Below are 22,304 nucleotides of genomic sequence, written 5' to 3'. Positions count from 1 at the left end.
GGGAGATGAGGAAATGAGGGTTGTAGTGGTCTGGAACTCTCTGGCTGAAAAGGTAGTAGAGGTAGAAACTCTCAACTCATTTCTGCCGAAGGGTCATGAAGACTCGAAACGTTAACTGATTTCTTCTCCACCGATGCTGCCAGACCTGCTGAGTTTTTCCAGGTAATTCTGTTTTTGTTTTTCATTTAAAAAGGTGTCTGATAAGCAGCTGAAATGTCATAACCTGCAGGGCTACGGACCAAAAGCTGGAAAATGAGATTAGGCTGAATGGCTTGTTTTTTGGCCAGCACAGACACGATGGGCCAAGTGGCTTCTTTCTGTGCCATAAACTTCCTATGGTTCTATGAACCTAGTTAATTAGGTTAATAAAGTACAAACCTATATGGAATTTGTTTCTGAACTGCGACACTGGTGAGCATAGAGGATTGAAACCAACCACCCAGCTGATCCTTCCCCTCCAGGTACACATCTGCAACGTTACCTGCATCTGGAAAGAGAAGAGAATTTGATGAGTAAAAGATTCATAAAAACCTTCTCCATTCACATTTATGAAAAATTCACCTTGTAATTTAGTAATTTTATGGTACAATTAAACAAATACAAATGTTTTTTTTTCTTCACACCACACTTTCTTTAGGTTTAATTTCCCACCTTTTTTGCCCAACTCTTCCAATAAGAACAACTTACATTGATATAACGTAGAGGAATATTCTAAGGCACTTCACGGAGGTATAATCAGATAAAAATGACACTGAGCTAAAGGAGTATACATTAAGAAGTGATTAAAGCTCAGCCAAACAGTGGGTTTTGAGGGGTTTTATAACAAGAAAAGGAGGTGAAGCGGCAGAGAGAATTTTAGAATGCAGGACTTAGATGGCTGAAGGCTCAACAACTAATGGTGGGGTAAAGGGAGTGGGAGATGCACAGGAGGCTATAGTCGGAGGAATGCAGACTTCTTACAGGGTTGCCTTGCTGGAGAAGGCTATAGAGAAGAGAGAGACAAAGTCATTAAGAGATTTAAACACAAGAATGTGCATTTTAAAGTTGAAGCTTAGAGGGACTGGAACTTAGTGTGGAATAGGATAGAGGCATCAATTTTTGGATGAGTTGAAGTTTGTGGAGGGTGGAGGAGGGAGGCCAGCCTGGAGAGCATTGGAATGATCACGTCTGCCAGTAACAAAGTCATAAATAAGGGCTTTAGCAGATGGGTTAAGCTAGGGATGGAAGTGGATAATATCACTGGAGGTGCAAGCAATCAGTCTTTGTGATGGAAAAAATATGAGCTCTGAAGCTCAGCTCAGCATTGAATAAAGCACTAGTGCTGTTAACATTCTGTAGAAAACACGGTAGGCTGAACAGTGCCTCGGAGGGGAAAGATTTCTTTGAAAACTTCCTCTTGCAGATACCTCCTGCTAACTTAATTTAGATTTTAATGTATAAATTACATCCCTCCCCTTCAGTGGTCTACCTCTGCCTTATGATAATGTTAACCAAGATAAATGTTCCCAGGCCTCAATCACTGGCAGTCACTGGCTGCCAGGTGGCGTGCAAGGGTTGTCTGGGATTGATTCTCCCTCCAATTATTCATTCCCCCCGTCAATAAGGAAGTGCCTGGCAACTTTCAATTTCTTATGCTGTGAATTGTCATTTAAAGTACATGTCACTGTTTAACAATTCAAGGGAATACAAAATAATACTGACATAATTCTACATTGGATGATGAGCATTACTAAATGACTTGAGTTTTGGCAAGATGTTTTACATCAGGTAAACTACATGCATTGATATTTATTCCTCTAGCTCACTATAGGATGTCTAACACTAATGTATTTCTAAGCACAGGTTAAAACAGAAGTTAACAGCCAAATTACTGTTTATGTGGAGAGAGAGCACTAGGAAAAATATATCAATACTGTGGACAAAAGTAGTGTTGCGGTTCAATTACAATTTGCATTTTTATAATACCCATAATGTATGGAATCATGGCCAGGCACTTTACAAATAGGGACAATGAAACAGGTAGCAAACCAGAGAAGAGACGGAGAGGTGATCAAATAATTGGAAAATTAGTGTTCGTTAGTTAGTTTTAAAAAGTAAAGACAGAGATGGAGAGGGGAAAAAAGTTAAGAAGGGTGTTCCAAAGAATAGAGTTGAGATGGTTTAAGTCTTCTTCACCAATGGTTGGGTAAAGAGAGTGAAGATACATAAAAAATTAGAAGGAAAGAAGTGGAGTTTGAGAGATAGGATAGAGGTATGAAGGAGATTGCAGAAAAAGGGTGGTGGGGCTGAAGACTGACTTGCAGATGAGGAATTTGAATTCAATGAACTGGGGGACAGAGAACCAGTGTAGGTCAGCAAGGGCAGGGAAGAAATTGGTGAGTGGGGCTTTATTCAAGACTGAATATATGTGGCAGAGATGTAGTTTAAGGATGATACAAGTTCAACAAGGAGATCATTACACTGCCTGAGGCTGGAGGTCACAACTCTGCAAACCTCTTGCCTAGAAGTTGGGTCATACTGTTAAGTTGTATTTCAACATTTCAAGAGCAGAAATTCCTACAAGGTCTGGGGAATCTGCTATTTAAGTTCAAGATTTGTGGTCTAGTCAAACTTAAACAAAACAATCTGAACAGAAAAAAATAAAAACATATAAAGGTAAGTATTAGATAGAAGGGGAAAGGAAACAAATGATCAAGGCAGTAATCTGGATGATGCACAAAAATCAGTACTATTCTTATGACTGTGATTACATTTGGGATGAACGATTTTTGGAATTGGATCAGCAGTTTTCTTCACATACAAGACCTGTGGTGCTCAGAACTGAACACAATGATCAGTGCTCTGAAAAAAAATAATCTCGAGTCCAAAGTATATTTGTGTAATTAACATCTTAAAATGTCAGATCACTTTTCAGTTTACAGACACTGACCTCAAATAAAATACTTCTGAATAAGTTTCTGCTTAGCCATAGCAATGCAATTATTAGGGGGCATCAGTGAAGGGGATAAAAGAATGTGGCCTGATGGGCTACAGTGCTTCCCTGCTATGAGATAAAAATCTCTTCCAAAGTCCCAGAAGTTTAGGGGGCCATATAATTAAGATATATTTCACCTTTCTGAAAATGCCATTATGAAAGGTAGCTTGATAAGGATTTTTGTAGTGAGTAAGCAAACTATAAAAGAAAAACTAATAAAATGTTATAGCTCTAACCTTTAGAATTCTCAGTAATTAAAGATTTTTTTCCCCCAAAGTCAGTCAGCTTTTAAACTAAAATGGCTTAGAAGGCAATTTTGCAAAATTTATTGTTGGCTCAAGAAATCTAATCATTGGATCAATTCTGTTTCATATGTAATTTTCTTATAGTTCTCAAAATGCCCTGGGTAGACTACATCTGGAATACTGTGTTCTGTTCTGCACATCAAACCTTAGGAAGAATATGCTGACCTGAAGGGAAGGCAGTGTAGATTTATCAGAATGATACCTGGACTTCAAGGGTTAAATTATCAGACAACATTACACAAATTAGGGTTGTAGCTCCTGGAATTTACATGGTGAGGAGGTGATCTATTTATGTTTACCAGATATTAAGGGGAACAAATAGTGTGAATAGAAAGTCTTTCCACTGGTTAGGGGATATAATTTTTAAAAAGGGGGCCGGATCTTTCAGAAGCTAGTTTCAAAACACTCTTACAGGCAAAGGTGGTGAAGTTTGGAATTCTCTTCTGCAAAGACGAGTTGATTCTAGATCAATTGTTAATATTAAATCTAAGATTGGTACAGGTTTGTTAACCAAAAGATAGAGAGTTTGGTCACAGGTTCGTTAACCAAAAGGTATTGAGTTTGGTCACAGGTCAGCTATTGAATGGTGGAATCGGCTTGAGGGGCTAAGTACCCTACTCCTGTCCCTGTGTTCCCAAAATAAGATTTTGTACCAAAGCAAAACAGAATATTAAAAAAATGTACAAATCTAGTAAAAAAAAAGGGTCAAAATCTATTGAAAAGCCAAACTTAAATGTGAATATTCAAGGGTTAAAATGTCCAATTTCCTCATGAGAATTCTATAATACATAATTTACTGCAAAATGGAGAGTAATAAAATTAACCTTTGCCTTATGTTTGCCCTTTGACTGGCAAATAAAGTATAGATATGCTCATCTAAAAAAATTAGCTGACCTGATCTGTTAAATATTATCAAATATGATAGTGTTGAAAGAGGTTATTGCATCTTAATACTCAACTACCAAGCCTTATTTTCTATCAACATATATTAATCCATTTATCTTCAAGTCATTAACCTCTTATGTTAAAGTCCACATCAAAACTAAAAAATGTTTTCCAAAAAGATAGGTCCCATTTTTCATTCAAATTAAATTTTCTAGTACTAGCAGATGTCCAGTAGCCCTGTAAGTTGGGCAATACAATGTTTTGTAACAATAGGAATCTTATATCATGTAAAATACAATTTGCTGCTAAAGTGAAGCTATCTCTAATATGGCGTGTCTCTTCAATTTTTTTTGCTGTAAATCACGTGTAAGACACATGCTAAGAATACTTTCAACAAGCTGCACTTCTTCAGTAGTACAATGAAAAGAACACAGAGTAAAAGTCACACTAATTTAACATATTTTGTATTAGAAAACTTTCTACTCTCGCATTCAGCTAAATGGGATAGGCTCAGAAGAGATCTAGCAGCTCAAAACTGGGCATCAATGAGATGATGTGGGCCATCAGCAGCAGAATTTTATTCAATCACAATCTGTAACCTCAAGGCCTGGCATGTCCCTCACTCTACCATTGCCATCAAGCCAGGGGAGCAACATTGGTTCAATAAATAGTACAGGAGAGCATGCCAGGAGCTGCACCATGCATACCTAAAAATGAGGTGTCAACTTGGTGAACTACAACACAAGAGTACACGCATGCCACAAGAGTGATAGCAGCATGCTATAGACAGAGCTAAGTAATCCTACAACCAACTGATCAGATCAAAGCTCTGCAGGCTTGACACATCCAGTTGCAAATGATGGAAGAGAATTAAACAACTAACCAGAGGAGGCTCCACAATTTCCCCATCCTCAATGATGGTATGTGCAGCACATCAGTGCAAAAGACAAGGCTGAATCATTTGCAACTATCTTCAGCCAGAAGTGCTGAGTGGATGTTCCATCTCAGCCCCCTGCTGAGTTCTCCATCAGCATAGATGCCAGTCTGCAGACAATTCAATTCACTCCTTGTGATATCAAGAATGGCTGAATGCACGGATTACAGAAAAAGCTACAGGCCTTGACTTTAGCACTGAAGGCTTATGCTCCAGAACTAGTCATGTCCTTAACCAAGCTGTTCCAGTACATCTACATTGCAGGCATCTACCTGACAATGTGGAAAACCACCCCCAGGTTGTCCAGTCCACTAAAAGCTAATTCAATTCTGCCAATTACATTATCATCCGTCTACTCTCAAAGTGATGTAAGATGTCATCATCAGTGCACCTACTCAGCAACAGCCTACTCACTGATGCTCAGTCTAGGTTCTGCCAGGGCCACTCAGCCCCAGACCTTATTACAACCCTGGTTCAAACATGGACAAAAGAGCAGAATTCCAGAGGTGGGGCGAAAGCGACTGCCCTTGACATCCAGCATTTGATTGAGCACAACACCAAGGCACCCTAGCAAAATTTTAGTCAATGGAAATCAGGGGGGAAAACTTGCCATTGGTTGAAGTAATTCCTACCACAAAGAAAGATGGCTGTGGTTGTTGTGAGGCCAATCATCCCAATCCCAGGATATCACTGCAGGAGTTCCTCAAGGCCCAAACATCTTCAGTTGCTTCATCAATGACCTTCCCTCCAACATAAAGTCACAAGTGGGCATTGATGATTGCACAGTGTTCAGTTCCATTTATAACTCCTCAGAAAGTGAAGTAGTCCGTGCCCACATGCAGCAAGGCCTGGCCAACATTCAGGCTTGAGCTGATAAATGGCAAGTAAGTGGCAAATAACATTCATGCCATTTATGTATCAGGCAATGACCATCTCCAACAAGGGAGAATCTAACCATCTCCCCATGACATTCAACATCATTAAAAGCACTGAATCTCCCACCATCAACATCCTGGGAGTTACCATTGACCAGAAACTTGAACTGGACTACCATATAAATACTGTGACTATAAGACCATGTCAGAAGCTGGAAATTCTCACTTCCTGACTTCCCAAAGCCTGTCCAAGGCACATTTTGGGAATGTGATGGAATGCTCTCCACTTACCTGGATAATGTAGCTCCAAAAAACTCAAGAAGCTTAACACCATCTAAGACAAAGCAATCTGCTTGAGCAGCATCCCATCCACCACCTTAAAACATTCACTCTCTCCACAGCCAGCATACAGTACATACTGCTGATACTATCTACAAGATGCAGCAACTCATCAACAGCATCTTCTAAATCTGGGCCTCTACCACCTAGAAGGACAAGGGCAGGAGACGCAAGGGAATATCATCACCTGCAAGTTTCCCTCTAAGTCACTCATCATCCTTACTTGGAACTGTATTGTCATTCCTTCACTGTCACTGGGTCAAAGCCCTGGAAGTTCCTCCCTCACAGTACCGTAGGTATACCCACATTACAAGGACTGCAGTAAGATTCAAGAAAGCACTTCTCCATCACCTTTTAAAGGGTAATTAGGGATGAACTATAAATTTTGGACTTGCCAGTGATGCTCACATCCCATGAACAAATTTTTAAAAATTAGCACTCGCTAAATTAGGGATTAGGGGCCAAAAAGGGGTTTACACATAGAGGCACGAGGCATGGCTGAGGTGTTAAATTAATACTTTGCATCAGTCTTTACCTACGAGGTAGGTGTTGCCCAGGCCATGGTGACAGGAGGAAACTCAGTCACTAGAATGGTTTAAAACTGATAAGGAGGTGGTATTGGATAAGCTGTCGGTACTTAAAGGTGATAAGGCATCAGGGCCGGATGAGATGCATCCAAGAATATTGAAGAAAGTGAGAGTGGAAATTGCAATGTATTGCAAATTGTAATCTTTCAATGTTCCCTGGATTTGAGGGAGGTGCCGGAGGACTGAAGAATTGCAAACATTACGCCCTTGTTCGAGAAAGGTTATAAAGAATTGCCATGCAATTACAGACCAGTAAATTTAAACTCAGTGGGGGGAAACTTCTACAAACAATTATTCGGGATAGAATTAATAGTCACATTGAAAAATGTGGATTGATTCAGAAGAGTCAGCATGGATTTGTTAAAGGAAAATCGTGTCTAACTAACTTGCTGGAGTTTTTTGAAGAGGTAACAGAGATGGTTGATGAGGGCAAGGCCGTTGATGTGGTGTATATGGACTTCCAAAAGGCATTTGATACAGTGTGACACAACAGACTTGTGAGGACAGTTAGAGGACATGGAATAAAAGGGACAGTAGCAACGTGGATACAAAATTGGTTGAGGGATAGGAAACAGAGAGTAATGGTTAATGGGTATTTTTCGAACTGAAGAAGGTATTGGGACCCTTGCTTTTCCTGATATATATAAATGATCTAGGACTTGGTGTGCAGGGGACAATTTCAAAGTTTGCGGACGACACAAAACTTGGGGGAATTGTAAACTGTGAGGAGGACAGTGTAGAACTTAAAAAGGACATTGACACATTGGCAGAGTGGGCAGAAAATTGGCAGATGAAGTTCAATGCGGAGAAATGTGAGGTGATACACTTCAGTACAAAGAACATGGAGAGACAGTATAAGATAAAAGGTACTATTCTAAAGGGCGTGCAGGGGCAGAGAGACCTGGGTATATATGTACATAAGTCATTAAAGGTGGCAGGACAGGTAGAGAGAACTGTTTCTAAAGCATACAGTATTCTAGGCTTCATTACAAGAGCAGGGTGGTAATGTTGAACTTATGTAAGCCACTGGTTACACCTCAGCTGGAGTCTTGTGGACAGTTCTGGGTGCCACACTATAGGAAGGATGTGGACACACTGGAGAGAGTGCAGAAGAGGGTTATGAGAATGGTCCCAGGGATAAAACACTTCAGTTATGAAGAAATATTGGAGAAGTTGGGACTGTTTTCCTTGGAGAGAAGGCTAAGAGGAGACTTGATAGAAGTTTTCAAAATCACGGAGAGTCTGGACAGGGTAGATAAAAGAAAAACTGTTCCCGCTTGTAAACGGATCGAGAACCAGAGGGCATGGTTTTAAAGTGTTTTGCAGAAGAGGCAAATGCAAGGTGAGAAAAACTTTTTCACACAGTGAGTAGTGTGGTGGAGACAGGTTCAACTGAGGCATTCAAGAGAGCATTGGATGATTATTTAAATAGAAACAATGTGCAAGGTTACTGGGAAAAGGCAGGAGATTGGCCCTAAGTTAAAATGCTCAGAAAGCCTGTGCAGACATGATGGGCCAAATGGCCTCCTTCTACACTAACAATTCTGTGATTCTGTGAAATATTTTATTGGCACATTTAACATGTCCATCATCTGCATGTGTGTGTGTTTATTTTGTTTATCCAGCCAAATTGTTTGGTTTTGAAAAGCGTTTTTTGAAACTTGCACTTTTATGATGACTTTCCAAGACAAAATACCTCAAGCATTTCAAAAGAGAGATTGGACGCCAACCAGGTACCAGAACAGGTAGATTTCGAGGAAACATTTGAAGGAGAAGGAATGGAACAAGGAAAAAGAGTTTAGAAAGACAATTTTATGATTATTTAAGCATGAATTTCAAAAATTCCAAGTAATTTTCTTTGTACAACTAAAAACCTGTAGTCAATTATATTGCGTCACTCTCAATAATCCACCTGCTTTTCGACTCATTTCATAAGATGAAGAAGAAGGAATGATTTTGGTGATAAGAGTCCAAAATCTGGAGAACAGAAGAAAGTCCCTATTTATCGAGTGCTTCTTCCATCTTGTGAAATGACCAGGTATCCGTTCCAGCAATGATGATGATTAAATAAATTTAACTGTTACTGGATTAGACTAACTTGAAAGTTTCAATTATTAGTTTGAACTCTTCAAAAGTATCTATTCAATGGAGATATTTGGAGTTATTTAATCACTGCGGCTATTATGGCTCCATATAGCATAAACAGAGTAGTCAAAGCCTGAAAATGACATTGAGATATTTACTGCCACATTGAAGTCACATGTACCTTTCCCAATCTATACTGCCTGCACAGGTTTGTGTATCCTTTTGACTTTGACTGAGTAGCAGTATTATTTTGTTCAATTTCTGAGGTTCTTAATTTGGAAACGCCACGTGTGAATAAGGTTTGGCACAGAATGACTATTTATGGTTAAGATATAAATCCATGCCTTAGCATTTTGCACCAGGGAATAGGACACATATTCCAATCCCGGTTTCAGCTTCTTTGACACCCAGGATTTTCTAGGATGGCAGTCTGCTCTTCAACAAGTTAGACAAAGCACCAAAAGAGATAAATGCATGGAATCTACTCAGGATGACTTTGCCAGAACCCATGAACAAACATAGTAAAGAGCTAAAAACAGCTGTTGGTGTCACTGTTCCAGGAGTTCTGTTAAAGTTACAGTGGGAGATTGGGAAAGCTCAGCAGAAATATATTGGAAAAAATTCTCTCTAAAGCTTCCAGAGTTAGAGTAATTCAATCTCTAAAAAGAATTACTGCAAATAAGTGTGTATGAAATATTGCTACAAGAACAGGTATTACTACCTTTAAAAATATTTGAACACAATGAATAAGTCACTTGTCAAAAGTTTTTCTTTCAGCATGCAGAAATAATTCTTAAAAGATATAAGAGAAACCTGCAGATATAGAGCTTGTAAGTATAATGCAGAGGAGCAACATGTCACAAAACACCAGACGTCCCAACAAAGGGGTATAAACAATGAGGAATCACAGGAGAATATGGCAGTTCATTTGATACCAATGTTTGCCTCTCAGTCAGAATGTGAGTTGAGGACTTGGGCAAATAATCTCAGTAGACACTTCAATGCAGTAATGATTACAGTCAAACTCAGTCAAGGTCAAAAGGATACACGAACCTGTGCAGGCAGTATAGATTGGGAAAGGTACATGTGACTTAAATATGGCAGTAAATGCATCCTTCAGATTTGTTGTTCAACTGGGAATAGGCCTGTTCTGGTAGATTAGGTGAATATTGATGATCTCATGGTACTATTGAGTAAGAGAAGGAAGTGCTCCTGGTGTCCTGGTAAACATTCCTTCCTCAGCCACCATCAATAAAAAGGAGATAATCTGGTCATTCATTTTATTGCTGTTTGTAGGACCTTGCTGTGTGCAAAATTGCAGTTGCATTTGTTACACACCAAATGTGTTTCCAAAGTAATTAATACTACACAAAGCATTTTGAGATGTTATATAAATACAAGGTGTTGGTTTATACACTGTGAAGAGTGTAATCATCCATTAGGAATAAGGAACCAGTTGAAATATTTTTACCTTTTTATTTTAATTGAGAATAAAAGATTTCCTTTGACTTTGTAAAGAACCTATTTGTAGTTTTCTTTGACTGGCTTTAAAAACTATCATGGCTGCAGTTGGAAGACATGTTCAATGGAATAGGATGAAGAATAGCTACAATGTTGCTATCCTGGAACAGAGTGTGCCATAAAAGAATAGGATGGTGCCAGAAAGGAGTCCTGGACTAAGGGGAGCTGCCTGATGACAGCATTTTAATTGGCTCCTGACCAGGTGACCAGGGTTTTGCGTGGTAACAGTGTAGGCAGTACAGCTCCTAGCCTGCAAAGAGGGAAGACCTAAAACCTCTCTCTCCTGTGTTTGTAAGATTCTAGTAATTCTGCCACAGTAGCTAGCTGGCTATTCCTCACATCTCTGTAATCTGCTTTCTCTGAAAACCCCTGTCAAGAGGGAAAGGGGGAAAATCACCAGTAGAGACTTTGAAAAGCAAGTTTTTCAACCAATGAACCACAGACTGAAAGTGCTGAGAGACCACCTCATGTCATCGACAACAAACTGCAAGGAATTTGGAAGACATCAATCAAAATCAAACCATCTAATCCTGTACTCTGGATTGGTGCTATTGAATTGTTTTATCTTACCCTTAAAATCCATGTTTTGTTTGTCTTGTGTGTGTGTATGTGTGATTGTGTATAGGGGTTTAAGAAGGGGTAGAGTTTAAGTTATAGAGTTAGATGTTAGCAGTTCATATTTTTTTCTTTTGCCACTAGTTAAAGATAACTTGTTCAATAAACAGTTATTTACTTATTAAGTTTACAAACCTGGTGCCTGTATTCTGTTAACCTAAATTAGACAGTTAGGTAGAATTGGGGCAATCTGGTGGTTTGGTCAAACTTTTCACATTTGTCGCAGCTTGGGGGAATAGTGGGGCTTGATATTACAGCGCACTATCCCCAGTGAGTCGTGACAATTTGCTTTAAGATCAAGAATGTTATCTCTTACTTGCATTTCAGTTTTGGTCCATTCTCCTCCTACTAAGCCACAATCCCACTTGTAATCCCCAAACACCAAGCTAAAATCTACAATACTGAATTCCAGGTAACCAAACTGTTAGACATGTTCAATATTTTGCTATAGGATCTGTTATAAGCCAAGAACAAAACTTGCAAAGTGGCATCAATTCTGCACCAAAAGGAAATTCGCCTTTGAAATTTTAACCTGTTAACACTTAACACATTAAAATATAGTTGCTAAGTGATTCATTTAGTCAATATAAAACATTTCCAGCAATAAAGGATTTACATATGCAGTACTTGTCGATTTATATCATACTATAAGATTAAAGTTCACAATTTTTTATATTTTTACATGGAAGTTGAAACATCCTTCATCTTCAGAGAATCAAATTCAAACGTATTCTGGAAATACACAGCAGTATCTGTGGAGACAGAAATCAATTTAATGGTTCAGACTGATGACCTTTCATCAGAAGCTCAGAATTCTGGTGAAGGGTCATCGAACTGAAATGTTAATTCTGTTTCCCTCTTCACATATGCTAACTTATCTTAGTATTTCTAGACTTTCTGCTTTTATTTCAGATTTCCAGCATCAGCAGTATTTTGCTTTTGTATCAAACATATTCTGGAATGGGTGATGACTTTCTCACTATGATCAAAAACTTCTTATGATGGTATAAGACTGGATAGTTATATCTATCACAATGTTCCCTAATTCTAAAACAAAAACAAAAATAGCTGGAAAAACTCAGCAGGTCTGACAGCATCTGCGGAGAGGAATACAGTTATAGTTTCGAGTCTGTATGACTCTTCATCAGAACTAAAGAAATATAGAAATGTGGTGAAATATAAGCTGGTTGAGGGGGTGGGACAGGTAGAGCTGGATAGAGGGCCAGTGATAGGTGGAGGCAAAGAAGAGATTGCCAAAGATGTCGTAGACAAAAGGACAAAGGGGTGTTGATGGTGGTGATATTATCTAAGGAATGAGCTAATGGTGACATTAAGGGTAGAAAGCAGGACGAGCAAGGTACAGATAGCCATAGTGGGGGTGGGGAGGGGGGAAGGGATCGAAATAGGCTAAAAGGTGGAAATAAAACGATAGATTTAAAAATAGGTGGGAAAAGAAAAATATATTTAAAAAATATAAACTATTGGAAAAAGGGGGATTGGAGGAGAGAGTTCACGATCTAAAGTTGTTGAACTCAATATTCAGTCCGGAAGGCTGTAAAGTGCCTAGTCGGAAGATGAGGTGCTGTTCCTCCAGTTTGCGTCGAGCTTCACTGGAACATTGCAGCAGGCCAAGGATGGACATGTGGGCTTGAGAGCAGGGTGGTGTGTTGAAATGGCAGGGAGGTCCCTAATTCTACTTACTTTACCTCAAATCCATATATGAACTTAGAACCTGGTACACAATGGTGTGTTTTTTTGCGATAGGCAGAATTTGTTATGTGCAAAAGGAGAAATAGAATGTGGCCTGGGATTTTGGAAGGTTTATATGTGAATCATCAACTGCCATATGACATCTTGCAGCTTTATAAGTCTAAGTCCAAATTGGACAGCCTATGTTGTTTGGTAGATTGCCTTGAATCCTGCAGCAATTTTTTGTAGTCCACATTCATTAACAATGTGGTAAACAGTCTGATCCGGGTGACCGACTGGCATGCTGGGCTGTCCTTGCACCGAGTTTGCAGATCCTGTTGAGTGTAGACCACTGTTTTAAGTGAGGTCATACCCTGCAGGCTCAACTGTTAGATCATTCACCAGATCTTTGTTGACAATATTTGTGTCAGCCGAGAGGTTGCGCCATTTGTACTCTGTCAAAACCTGCATCACTGAAAGTATTCGCAAAGCTCCAGAAAGATTTGCATAATTTGACTCTAGGGTTGCCAACCCTCCCGAATGGCCGTGAGACTACCAGATTCACCCTCAATCTCAAAAGCAGTCCAGGCAATTTTAAAGCGAAAGGATTCCTTTAATCAACTCCTAGCAGCCAGACTCCTTTTAATTGAATGGTGATGGATGATTGCATTGGCATGCAGCACTCCCATGCAGGCACATCATGATGACACAGAATGCTTATATCGCAGCCATGCACTCTTGTGCTGCACTCATAAGCGTCGCTGCTTGCTGCCCTGCCCATTTTTCTTTTCCCGCCAGCATTGAGCCTGACAGTGAGCGGGCCTTGAGTTAGCCTGAACCTGAGTCGAGACTGAGAGAGAGAAGTTAGGGAACAAAGGAGCCAGTTCAGCCAGGCGGTAAAGGAGCGAGAAATTAAGGGCAACTGTCTGAACTTTCAACTGTCCCCGCCTGCCTGGAAAATCCATACCTACCAGTCCATCCCAGCCTAGAAAACTTTAGCAGCTCCCCAGACCCCAAACGAAAAAGTCCGGAGAGGTAAGAGGGTGTGCTTCTTCCAGCTTTGCTGTTGTGCTAGAAAAATTACATTGATTAAAAAGGTCTAAAAACCAAATTTAGAAAGCTTTCCACCAAGAGGCTTGACTCAGAGCCACACACTAAAATAAAAAGTGATCGCTTTTATTGCGCACAGGTTTGAAAATGACAGGTCAAAGGTCAATCAATGATGTCATCATGGTTGGAAAAGGAATCTCCCAGAATACCTTCGCTCTGAGTTGGCAACCCTATTTGAGCCACGTATTTGGTAGGTCCTGAAGATCTTCATGCATTGGCAGTTCCTGGTTAGCTTCAATGCAGTCAAATTCTTCAGCATTTTTGTCCTCTGGTGCATATCAGTACGTGGGTAATTAGACAAGCCTGGAAGCCATTGTACAGGTGCTGATTTCAGTGTACCACTGATTATCCACATTGCTTTGAGGACAGTGCCCAAGCATTTTTGTGTGGCTGTTCTCTGCCCACAAAGGTGAGTACACACTACAGCAAGGCTAGCAGTACAAGGAATGTGTGCACTGGGTCTCCAGCTGGTGCCTGCTAATTTCTGTATAACGCTTACTCTGAGCGTGGGGTGGAATTTTCCGGTCCTGTCAGCAGCGGGTGTTGTGGCGGGCGAGAGTGGAAAATTCAGAGAAAGGCCAAAAATCAGAATCCCACCGGTGGGAAATCAATTTGGAATTTTCCCATCACCACTTTCATGGCAGGCTGATGACGGATTGGGTTTCCGACTGATCCATGTCGGGAATGCCATTTGCATGCATTACCACATCATGAATATTCATTAAAAACTCTACTTGCTGGAATAACATTCCCCCTTCCAATTACATGCCACACCAGCAGGAAATTAGACCAGTTTAAATCACGATCAGGAAAAAGTGGCGTGCACTGCTTGTGACTTTGTGGTGAGCGCAACATTCAAAGCCTACCTGCAATCGTGTTGCTCCAGTTTTTCACCAATGCCAGTGTGACGCCACATCGGTGGGGGTGTAGGGTTGGTCTGCTCACGGTGGGTGCCTCTGTACTCTGGGAAGACAGCACTCAGTATGTGCTGCACACCCTGAGATGGCAGGGCTGAACTCTGAAACAGAGACCAGCACTGTGATTGGGGGTTGGGTGGTGTGCAGGGGAAAGAAGAATGACAGAGAAATGGGGGACAATGGGATATGGTGAGGGAAGGATGGTATGCAGAAGGGAGACTGAGGGTTGGGAAACTGGAGCCCGACATGGAAGACTAGAATGCAGACACTGAAGGGGCTGGATGGGAATCGAACTGTATGAATGGGAGGGGTTGCACGCAGACTCCAGAATAGGAGGCGCGGGATTGTGTTAGTGTGTAGTGTGGAACATGAGGGATGGGTTGCACAGAGGCTCATGAAAGTGGGGGAGAGGAAAGGCTTGCATGAAGGACAGGTTGCACAGAGATTCATGGAGTGGGTGGGGAGGGGAAGGGAGACTGTTGTGATCAGTCATGAAGGATTGGGAGAGCCCACTGAAAGACAGTCATAGTCCCTGGTCTAGGGCCAAGAGATCCGAGTGAGAGATTAAAAGGCCAGCCTGGGGCTTTGTGGACCTCAGTCATGGTAAGAGTTTAAAGGAAGTCCTTTGTGGGCCATGCTACAGGGCTATGCATGGCATGCACATTGTAGTCCCACTCCAGGTAGGGGCAAAGCCTATGTGCTCAATTGGGATAAGGCACAGCTTGGTGTGCAGGGTGTGTTCATTGTCCAAGAGTCAGTGGCAATGGGGTTGTCTGATTCGGTACTGGGTGGCAGATGGGATGGTTATGGTTAGGGGAAGCATCTGCAGCCTGTAAATGGGGTAAAACTAATAAGGGGGTGGTATTCAAAGCTCTCCTTGCAGGGGTTTCTCCTCTATATATGACCGTGCACTCTGCCTCAAGATGGGGAGTGGCGAGGTCCACATGGGGCATGGGGACATCAGTCGTGATGGGTTCGGGGGAGAAAGCTGGAATGTTCACCACAATTACAGTGGGATCCAGGGTTACAGGGGGAGGCTGGAGAATAACCAGAGAGAGGTCTACCTGCACATCGTGAAGTTCCAGTAAGATTGCAGGGACCAGTACACTGACAGGGTAGGGTTGAAGCTGGTCTCAAAGTAAAAATGCAGTATCACTATCTTAAAACGCCGAAGTTATTGCACAGTTTAAAATCAAAACTGAAAATAATCTGCATGGGAGGGGTCTGAGGCAGTGTGAGAGCAGCCCACAGCTGGACTAAGGGGCTCTTTCAGGGGGCACCCTCAAACTGCTCAGAGTCACAGCATTGAAATAGAGTCCGAGCTGAGAGAAAACAGGAAGGCTTCCTTGAGAAGGCGCAACTAGAGCCACTGCCTTTTGGTGCGCATTAACAAGAGACTGCAGGAGTCATTGGCTTCACTATACTGTTGCTCTGAGCATTAAGAGAGGTATGTGAGAATAGAAAATGCAGACAACTGTTAAGGAAGCACAGCTGCTGCATATCTGCCAGATCATCAATGAAAGCCTCGAATGTGCTTTCGCCAATTGGCATGGGTAACGGGCTAAAGGGCATCCAGTCAGTGCTGAAGTGCAAGATGAGCTTAATCAGCACACCAGATCAGAGATTGCAGGAGTGCCTTTGATAAGGTGGCACATTTCATGAATGCATCTGAACATCTTCCAACCTCTGTGGGATAGAGGTCTTAAGTATCAGGGTTGGTATCTTGGTCACCAAGATCTGAGAGTTTGCACCTCAGATACAAGGCTACATCAGCGAAAAGCTAGTAGCGCAGAAGCAGCTCCAGGGCATGACAGTGGCTTTCTGTTAGCGAGTGGGAGGTCTACTACATTTGCCCAGTATTCATTAATCTGTTGCATCTATCAGTCCACAGGGAGGAGGAGAATTGAACAATGGAGCCTGCGCTCAATGCTGCCTTCTATATGACAGTGATCCGATTGCGAAGGACTTGGCACTACCTAGCCCAGCTTTGAGAGGTGGTCTGGCCTGAGGTCCATGGTCCAGGGGAACCCCAGCTAGACCCAGAGGATGAGGAGGTTAGACCCACCCCACAGAGGCGACTCGCACAACCAAGGGTCTACCGAAGACTTTCCTATCTGGAGGTGAGCGAAAGACAATGCCACGCACACCTGTGCTTGTCAAGAGATGTTGTGGATCATAGCTGCCACATTCTGCGGGAGGATCTAATGCCCCCTGGACTGGGAGGACATCCCCTTCTAGCACCCTGAAGGTCACCATTGCATGCAACTTTCTTGCCTGGGATTGTTCCAAGGATCCACTGGGGACCTATGTGACATCTCACTTTCATCAACACATAAATGTATCAAGGTGGTGACGGACTCCCTCTACAGTAAGGCTCATCAATATGTGAAGTTCACACTTGATGAACCTAGCCAGGCTGCTAGATTTCTGGGGTTTGCAGCTATCTCAGGCTTTCCTGGAGGTGAGGGTGCAATTGATTGCAAACGTGTGGCTTCGAGAGCTACACGGCAGCAGCCCACGATGTTCATTAACAGGAAACTGTACATTTAACTGGTGTGCGATCATCGGAAGCACATCAGGCACATCTGTGTCAAGTGCTCTGGGAGTTCCCATGACTCATACATCCTGAATCACTCCCAGGTGCTTCAAGTATTCAAAAGGCCTCAGCGATTACAGGGCTGGCTGCTTGGGGACAAGGGGTACCCGCCCAAAAATGGCTCATGACACCAGTCTCCTCAGAGTGCCTCAGAGGAGATACACAACGTGGCACATAGCTTGACATGATCTATCATCAAGCAGACTATTGACATCCTGAAGATGCGCTTCCAATGTGTGGGCTGCTCAGGTGGGGCTCTGCAGTACCTTCCTCAGAGGGTGTCCCAGGAGGACCCTGGGACAGGCAGTCAGCAGCACCTAGAGCAGAGTGCAAGGGAAGGACCGTGGGACAGGCAGTCAAGCAGCACCTAGAGGATCTAGTCTATTTAGAGGATCTAGCATCTAGTCTATACTCAAGTAGGAGTAAGGGTAAAATAAAAGCAAGGGTCCATATTCTATTTAGTTAAGATATGTCTGGGGAGCTCAGTCCTGTGATTTGCACATCCTACATTATGTGGGAAATCCTAGACACTCCTGGCGGTCTGGTTGACCATGTGTGCAAGAGGTGCCTCCGGCTGGAGCAACTCGAGCTCCGGATTTTGGAGCTTGAACGGTAGCTGGGGGCACTACAGTGCATTCACAAGGCTGAGAGGTTCTTGGATAGCATGTTTCAGGACATGGTCACCCCACAGGAAGTGCAAGCAGAGAGGGAATGGGTGACTGCCAGACAGAAGAAGGGGACCAGACAGATAGTGAGAGAATCTCCCAAATGCATCTCGCTCACAAACCATTTATCGGCCTTGGAAAACGATGAGAGTGACAGTTCCTCTGTGGAGCAGAGCAAAGGCCATGGCACTGTGGGTGGTCCAGCTGCTCAGGGTGGGAGGAAGAAGTGTAGAAGGGCAATAGTGGTATGGGATTTGTTAGTGAGGGGAGTAGACAGGCGCTTCTGCAGCCATAGACGTGACTCCAAGATGGTATGTTGCCTCCCGGGTGCCAGGATCAAGGATGTTACGGAACGGCCGCAGGGCATTCTGTAGGGGGAGGGTGAACAGCCAGAGCTCGTGCTCCATATTGGGACCAATGACATAGAAAGAAAAAGAAATGAGGTCCTGCAAGCAGACTTTAGGGAGTTAGGTAGGAAATTGAAAAGCAAGACTTCAAAGGTAGCAATCTCCGGATTACTCCTGGTGCCACGCAGTAATGAGTATAGGAACAGGAGGATAGAGCAGATGAATGTGTGGCTGGAGAGATGGTGCAGGAGGTAGGCTTTAAGATTCCTGGGGCATTGGGATCATTTCTGGGGGAGGTGGGACCTGTACAAGTTGGACAGGTTACATTTGAACAGGAACGGGACCAACATAAGATGAGATACGATTTGGCCCAAGTGGACTGGGAGCAGCTACTTGCAGATAAAACTGTGTCAGAGCAGTGGGAGGCATTCAAGGAGAAAACAGCGAGAGTACGGGACAAATATGTTCCCATAAAGACAAAGGGGGGAGGACCAAGTCCGGAGAACCCTGGATGTCAAGGGACAAAAAGGTGAGGATTAAGAAAAAATAGAGAAGCTTACGGCAGATACCGAGGGCTCAATATAGCAGAGTCCTTAGAGGAGTATGAAAAGTGCAGAAGGGAACTTAAAAACGAAATTAGGAAAGCGAGGAAAGTGCGTGAGAAAGCATTGTTGGATAGAATAAAGGAAAACTGAAAGGATTTTAAAAAATATATAAAGAACAAGAGAATAACTTGGAAAAGTGTAGGGCCAATTAGGGAACATAGAGGTAATGTGTGTGTGGACCCGGAAGATGTGGGTGCAGTCCTCAACGAATACTTTGCGTCAGTCTTCACAATGGAAAAGGGCGACACAGGTATAGACATCAAGGTGGAGGACTGTGAAATATTAGAGGAAATTAACATAGAGAGGAGGTACTTGCGGGATTAACGGCCTTAAAAGTGGATAAATCGCCAGGCCTGGATGAGATATATCCCAGGCTGTTGAGGAAGGCAAGGGAAGAGATATCCGGGGCCCTGGCAGTAATTTTCAAATCCTCTCTGGCCACAGGTGAGGTGCCAAAAGAGTGGAGGACTGCTAACGTTGTCCTGTTATTAAAAAGGGGAGGAAGGGGTAGACCAGGAAATTACAGGCCAGTCAGTCTAACCTTGATGGTGGGGAAAAGTACTAGAAAGAATTCTGAGGGACAGACTATACCTGCACTTGGAGACAGGATTAATCAGGAATAGTCAGCATGGATTTGTCAAGGGAAGGTTGTGTTTGACAAATTTGATCAAATTTTTTGGGGAGGTAACCAGGAGTGTTGATTAGGGCAATGCATTTGATGTGGTCTACATGGACTTTAGCAAGGCTTTTGATAAGGTCCCTCATGGCAGACTGGTCAAGAAAGTCCATGGGATCCAAGGCAATGTGGCACATTGGATCCAAAATTGGCTGAGAGGCAGGAAGCAGAGGGTGATGGTAGAGGGATGTTTCTGTGGCTGGAAGTCCGTTTCCAGTGAAGTTCCGCAGGGCTCAGTGCTGGGGCCCTTACAGTTTGTGGTGTACATAAATGATTTGGACTTAAACGTAGGAGGTATGATCAAGAAGTTCGTGGATGACATGAAAATTGGTAGGGTGGTAAATAGTGAGGCGGATAGCCTTAAACTGCAGGAGGATATCATTGGACTGGTCAGGTGGGCAGAGCAGTGGCAAATGGAATTTAACCCGGAAAAGTGTGAGGTAATGCTCTTGGGGAACGCTAACAAGGCAAGGGATTACACTGTGAATGGTAGGACCCTGGAAAGTACTAAAGATCAGAGGGACCTTGGTGTACATATCCATAGATCCCTGAAGGTAGCAGGGCAGGTAGATAAGGTGGATAAGAAGGCATATGGGATACTTACCTTTATTAGCCGAGGCGTAGAATACATGAGCAGGGAGATTATGCTGGAACTGTATAAAACACTGGTTAGGCCACAACTGAAGTACTGCATACAATTCTGGTCATCACATTATAGGAAGGATGTGATTGCACTGGAGAGGGTGCAGAGGAGATTTACCAGGATGCTGCCTGGGCTGGAGGGTCTGAGCTATGAGGAAAGATTGGATGGGCTGGGGCTGTTTACCTTGGAGCAACGAAGGTTGAGAGGGTACCTGATAGAGGTGTATAAGATTATATGGGGCATAGATAGGGTGGATAGGGAGGCAATTTTTCCATTAGTAAAGGGGTCAATAACCAGGGAGCATAGATTTATGGTAAGAGATAGAAGGGGAGTTGAGGAGAAATTTTTTGACCCAGAGGGTGTTGGGAGTCTGGAACTCACTGCCTGAAAGAGTGGTTGAGTCAGAAACTCTCGTAACATTTAAGAAGTATTTAGATATTCGCTTGCATTACCATAGCCTCCAGGGCTATGGGCCAAGCGCTGGAAAATGGGATTAATATAGTCAGATCTTTGTTGACCGATTCAGACACGATGGATCGAATGGCCTCCTTCTGTGCTCTTGACGTCTATTGCGAGGGGGATTGAGCATAAAAGTAAGGATGTTATACTTCAGTTATATAGGGCATTGGTGAGACCACACCTCAAATACTGTGTGCAGTTTTGGTCTCCTTATTTAAGGAAGGATGTAAATGCATTGGAGGCAGTTCAAAGGAGGTTTGCTAGATTGATACCTGGAATGAGTGGGTTGTGTTATGAGGAAAGGTTGGACAGGCTGGGCTTGTTTCCACTGGAGTTTAGAAGAGTGAGGAGTGATTTGATTGAAGTATACAAGATCCTGAACGGCCTTGACAAGGTGGACGTCAAAAGGATGTTTCCTCTTGTAGGTGAGTCCAGGACTAGGGGGCACTGTTTTAAAATTAGGGCGCCCTTTTAGGACAGAGATGAGGAGAAATTTTTTCTAAGGGTTGTGCGACTTTGGAACTTTCTGCCTCAGAAGGTGGTGGAGGCAGGGTCATTGAATATTTTTAAGGCAGAGGTAGATAGATTCTTGTTAGGCAAAGGAATGAAAGGTTATTGGGGTTAGATGGGAATGTGGAAATCGAAACACAAGATGATCAGCCATGATCTTATTGAATGGCGGAGCAGGCTCGAGGGGCTGAATGGTCTACTCCTGTTCCTATTTCTTGTGGTCTTATGGTCTTATTATCATGGTCTGTTACACCCTTCACAATCTGGCACTTCAAAGGGGGGGGGATCCCTTGCCAGAGGGAGACATGGATAAGGCTGAGAGCTCCGGACGATGAAGAGCAGGAAAGGCAGGAACCTGTTGAGGGAGATGAGGGTCAGTTTCCAGGTGAGGGTGCCATTGAAGACGAACATCATGGAAGACATGCCCATGCCATACTGATAACCATAAGATTCCAGAAGGAGTAAGGAGCAGGCAGTGAGACATGGCCACATTCCTACTGTCCCTTAGTGCCTTGTCAGGCCTTTACAACCAGTAACACCGAGAGCAATTTCAGCATTCAGACTTGCACCATCAACTCTCACGATTCACCAGGCCCTAATCTTTGGAAAGGTCACTGGTAAACCCTATATCCATTACTCTGGGAAGTGAAATTGGGCACAATAGCACAAAGGACTTGATACAGTGTTCACCACCTTAATGCAAAACCTTTAGTGGACACTGAGATGTGCGCATGGTTGGAGAGACCGTCATGGCTGCAGGTCTTGTGCTTTGGCACCAGTGATGACAGCCATCTCATTTTGAGAAACAATTCCAGCTAACTCTCCAAATCTATTGAACACACCTAATTCCATGTTGTCTTGTAAGGAGTACAGGTTACTAACGCATTTTGCAAACACTTCTAATAAAGAGTTTGACGCATCTCCCTGACGTAACACAAGGGTCGAGTAACTACCATGACTCAGCTAC

The 22,304-nt window shown here is 42.8% G+C and overlaps 1 protein-coding gene across 1 annotated transcript in view; it reads right to left on the bottom strand.

Annotated features, from left to right (window-relative positions):
* Positions 1 to 22,304, bottom strand: part of iars2 (isoleucyl-tRNA synthetase 2, mitochondrial) — a 108,140-nt gene that overhangs the window by 27,956 nt on the left and 57,880 nt on the right. Inside the window, exon 15 of the mRNA XM_078557098.1 lies at positions 379 to 487. Coding sequence (XP_078413224.1) covers positions 379 to 487 — 109 coding nt within the window. The remainder of the gene's footprint in view (positions 1 to 378; positions 488 to 22,304) is intronic.

Source organism: Cetorhinus maximus, chromosome 14 (genome assembly GCF_964194155.1).
Source record: "Cetorhinus maximus chromosome 14, sCetMax3.hap1.1, whole genome shotgun sequence".
In the NCBI taxonomy this organism is placed as follows: domain Eukaryota; kingdom Metazoa; phylum Chordata; class Chondrichthyes; order Lamniformes; family Cetorhinidae; genus Cetorhinus; species Cetorhinus maximus.
This window is presented reverse-complemented; position numbering and strand designations above follow the sequence as displayed.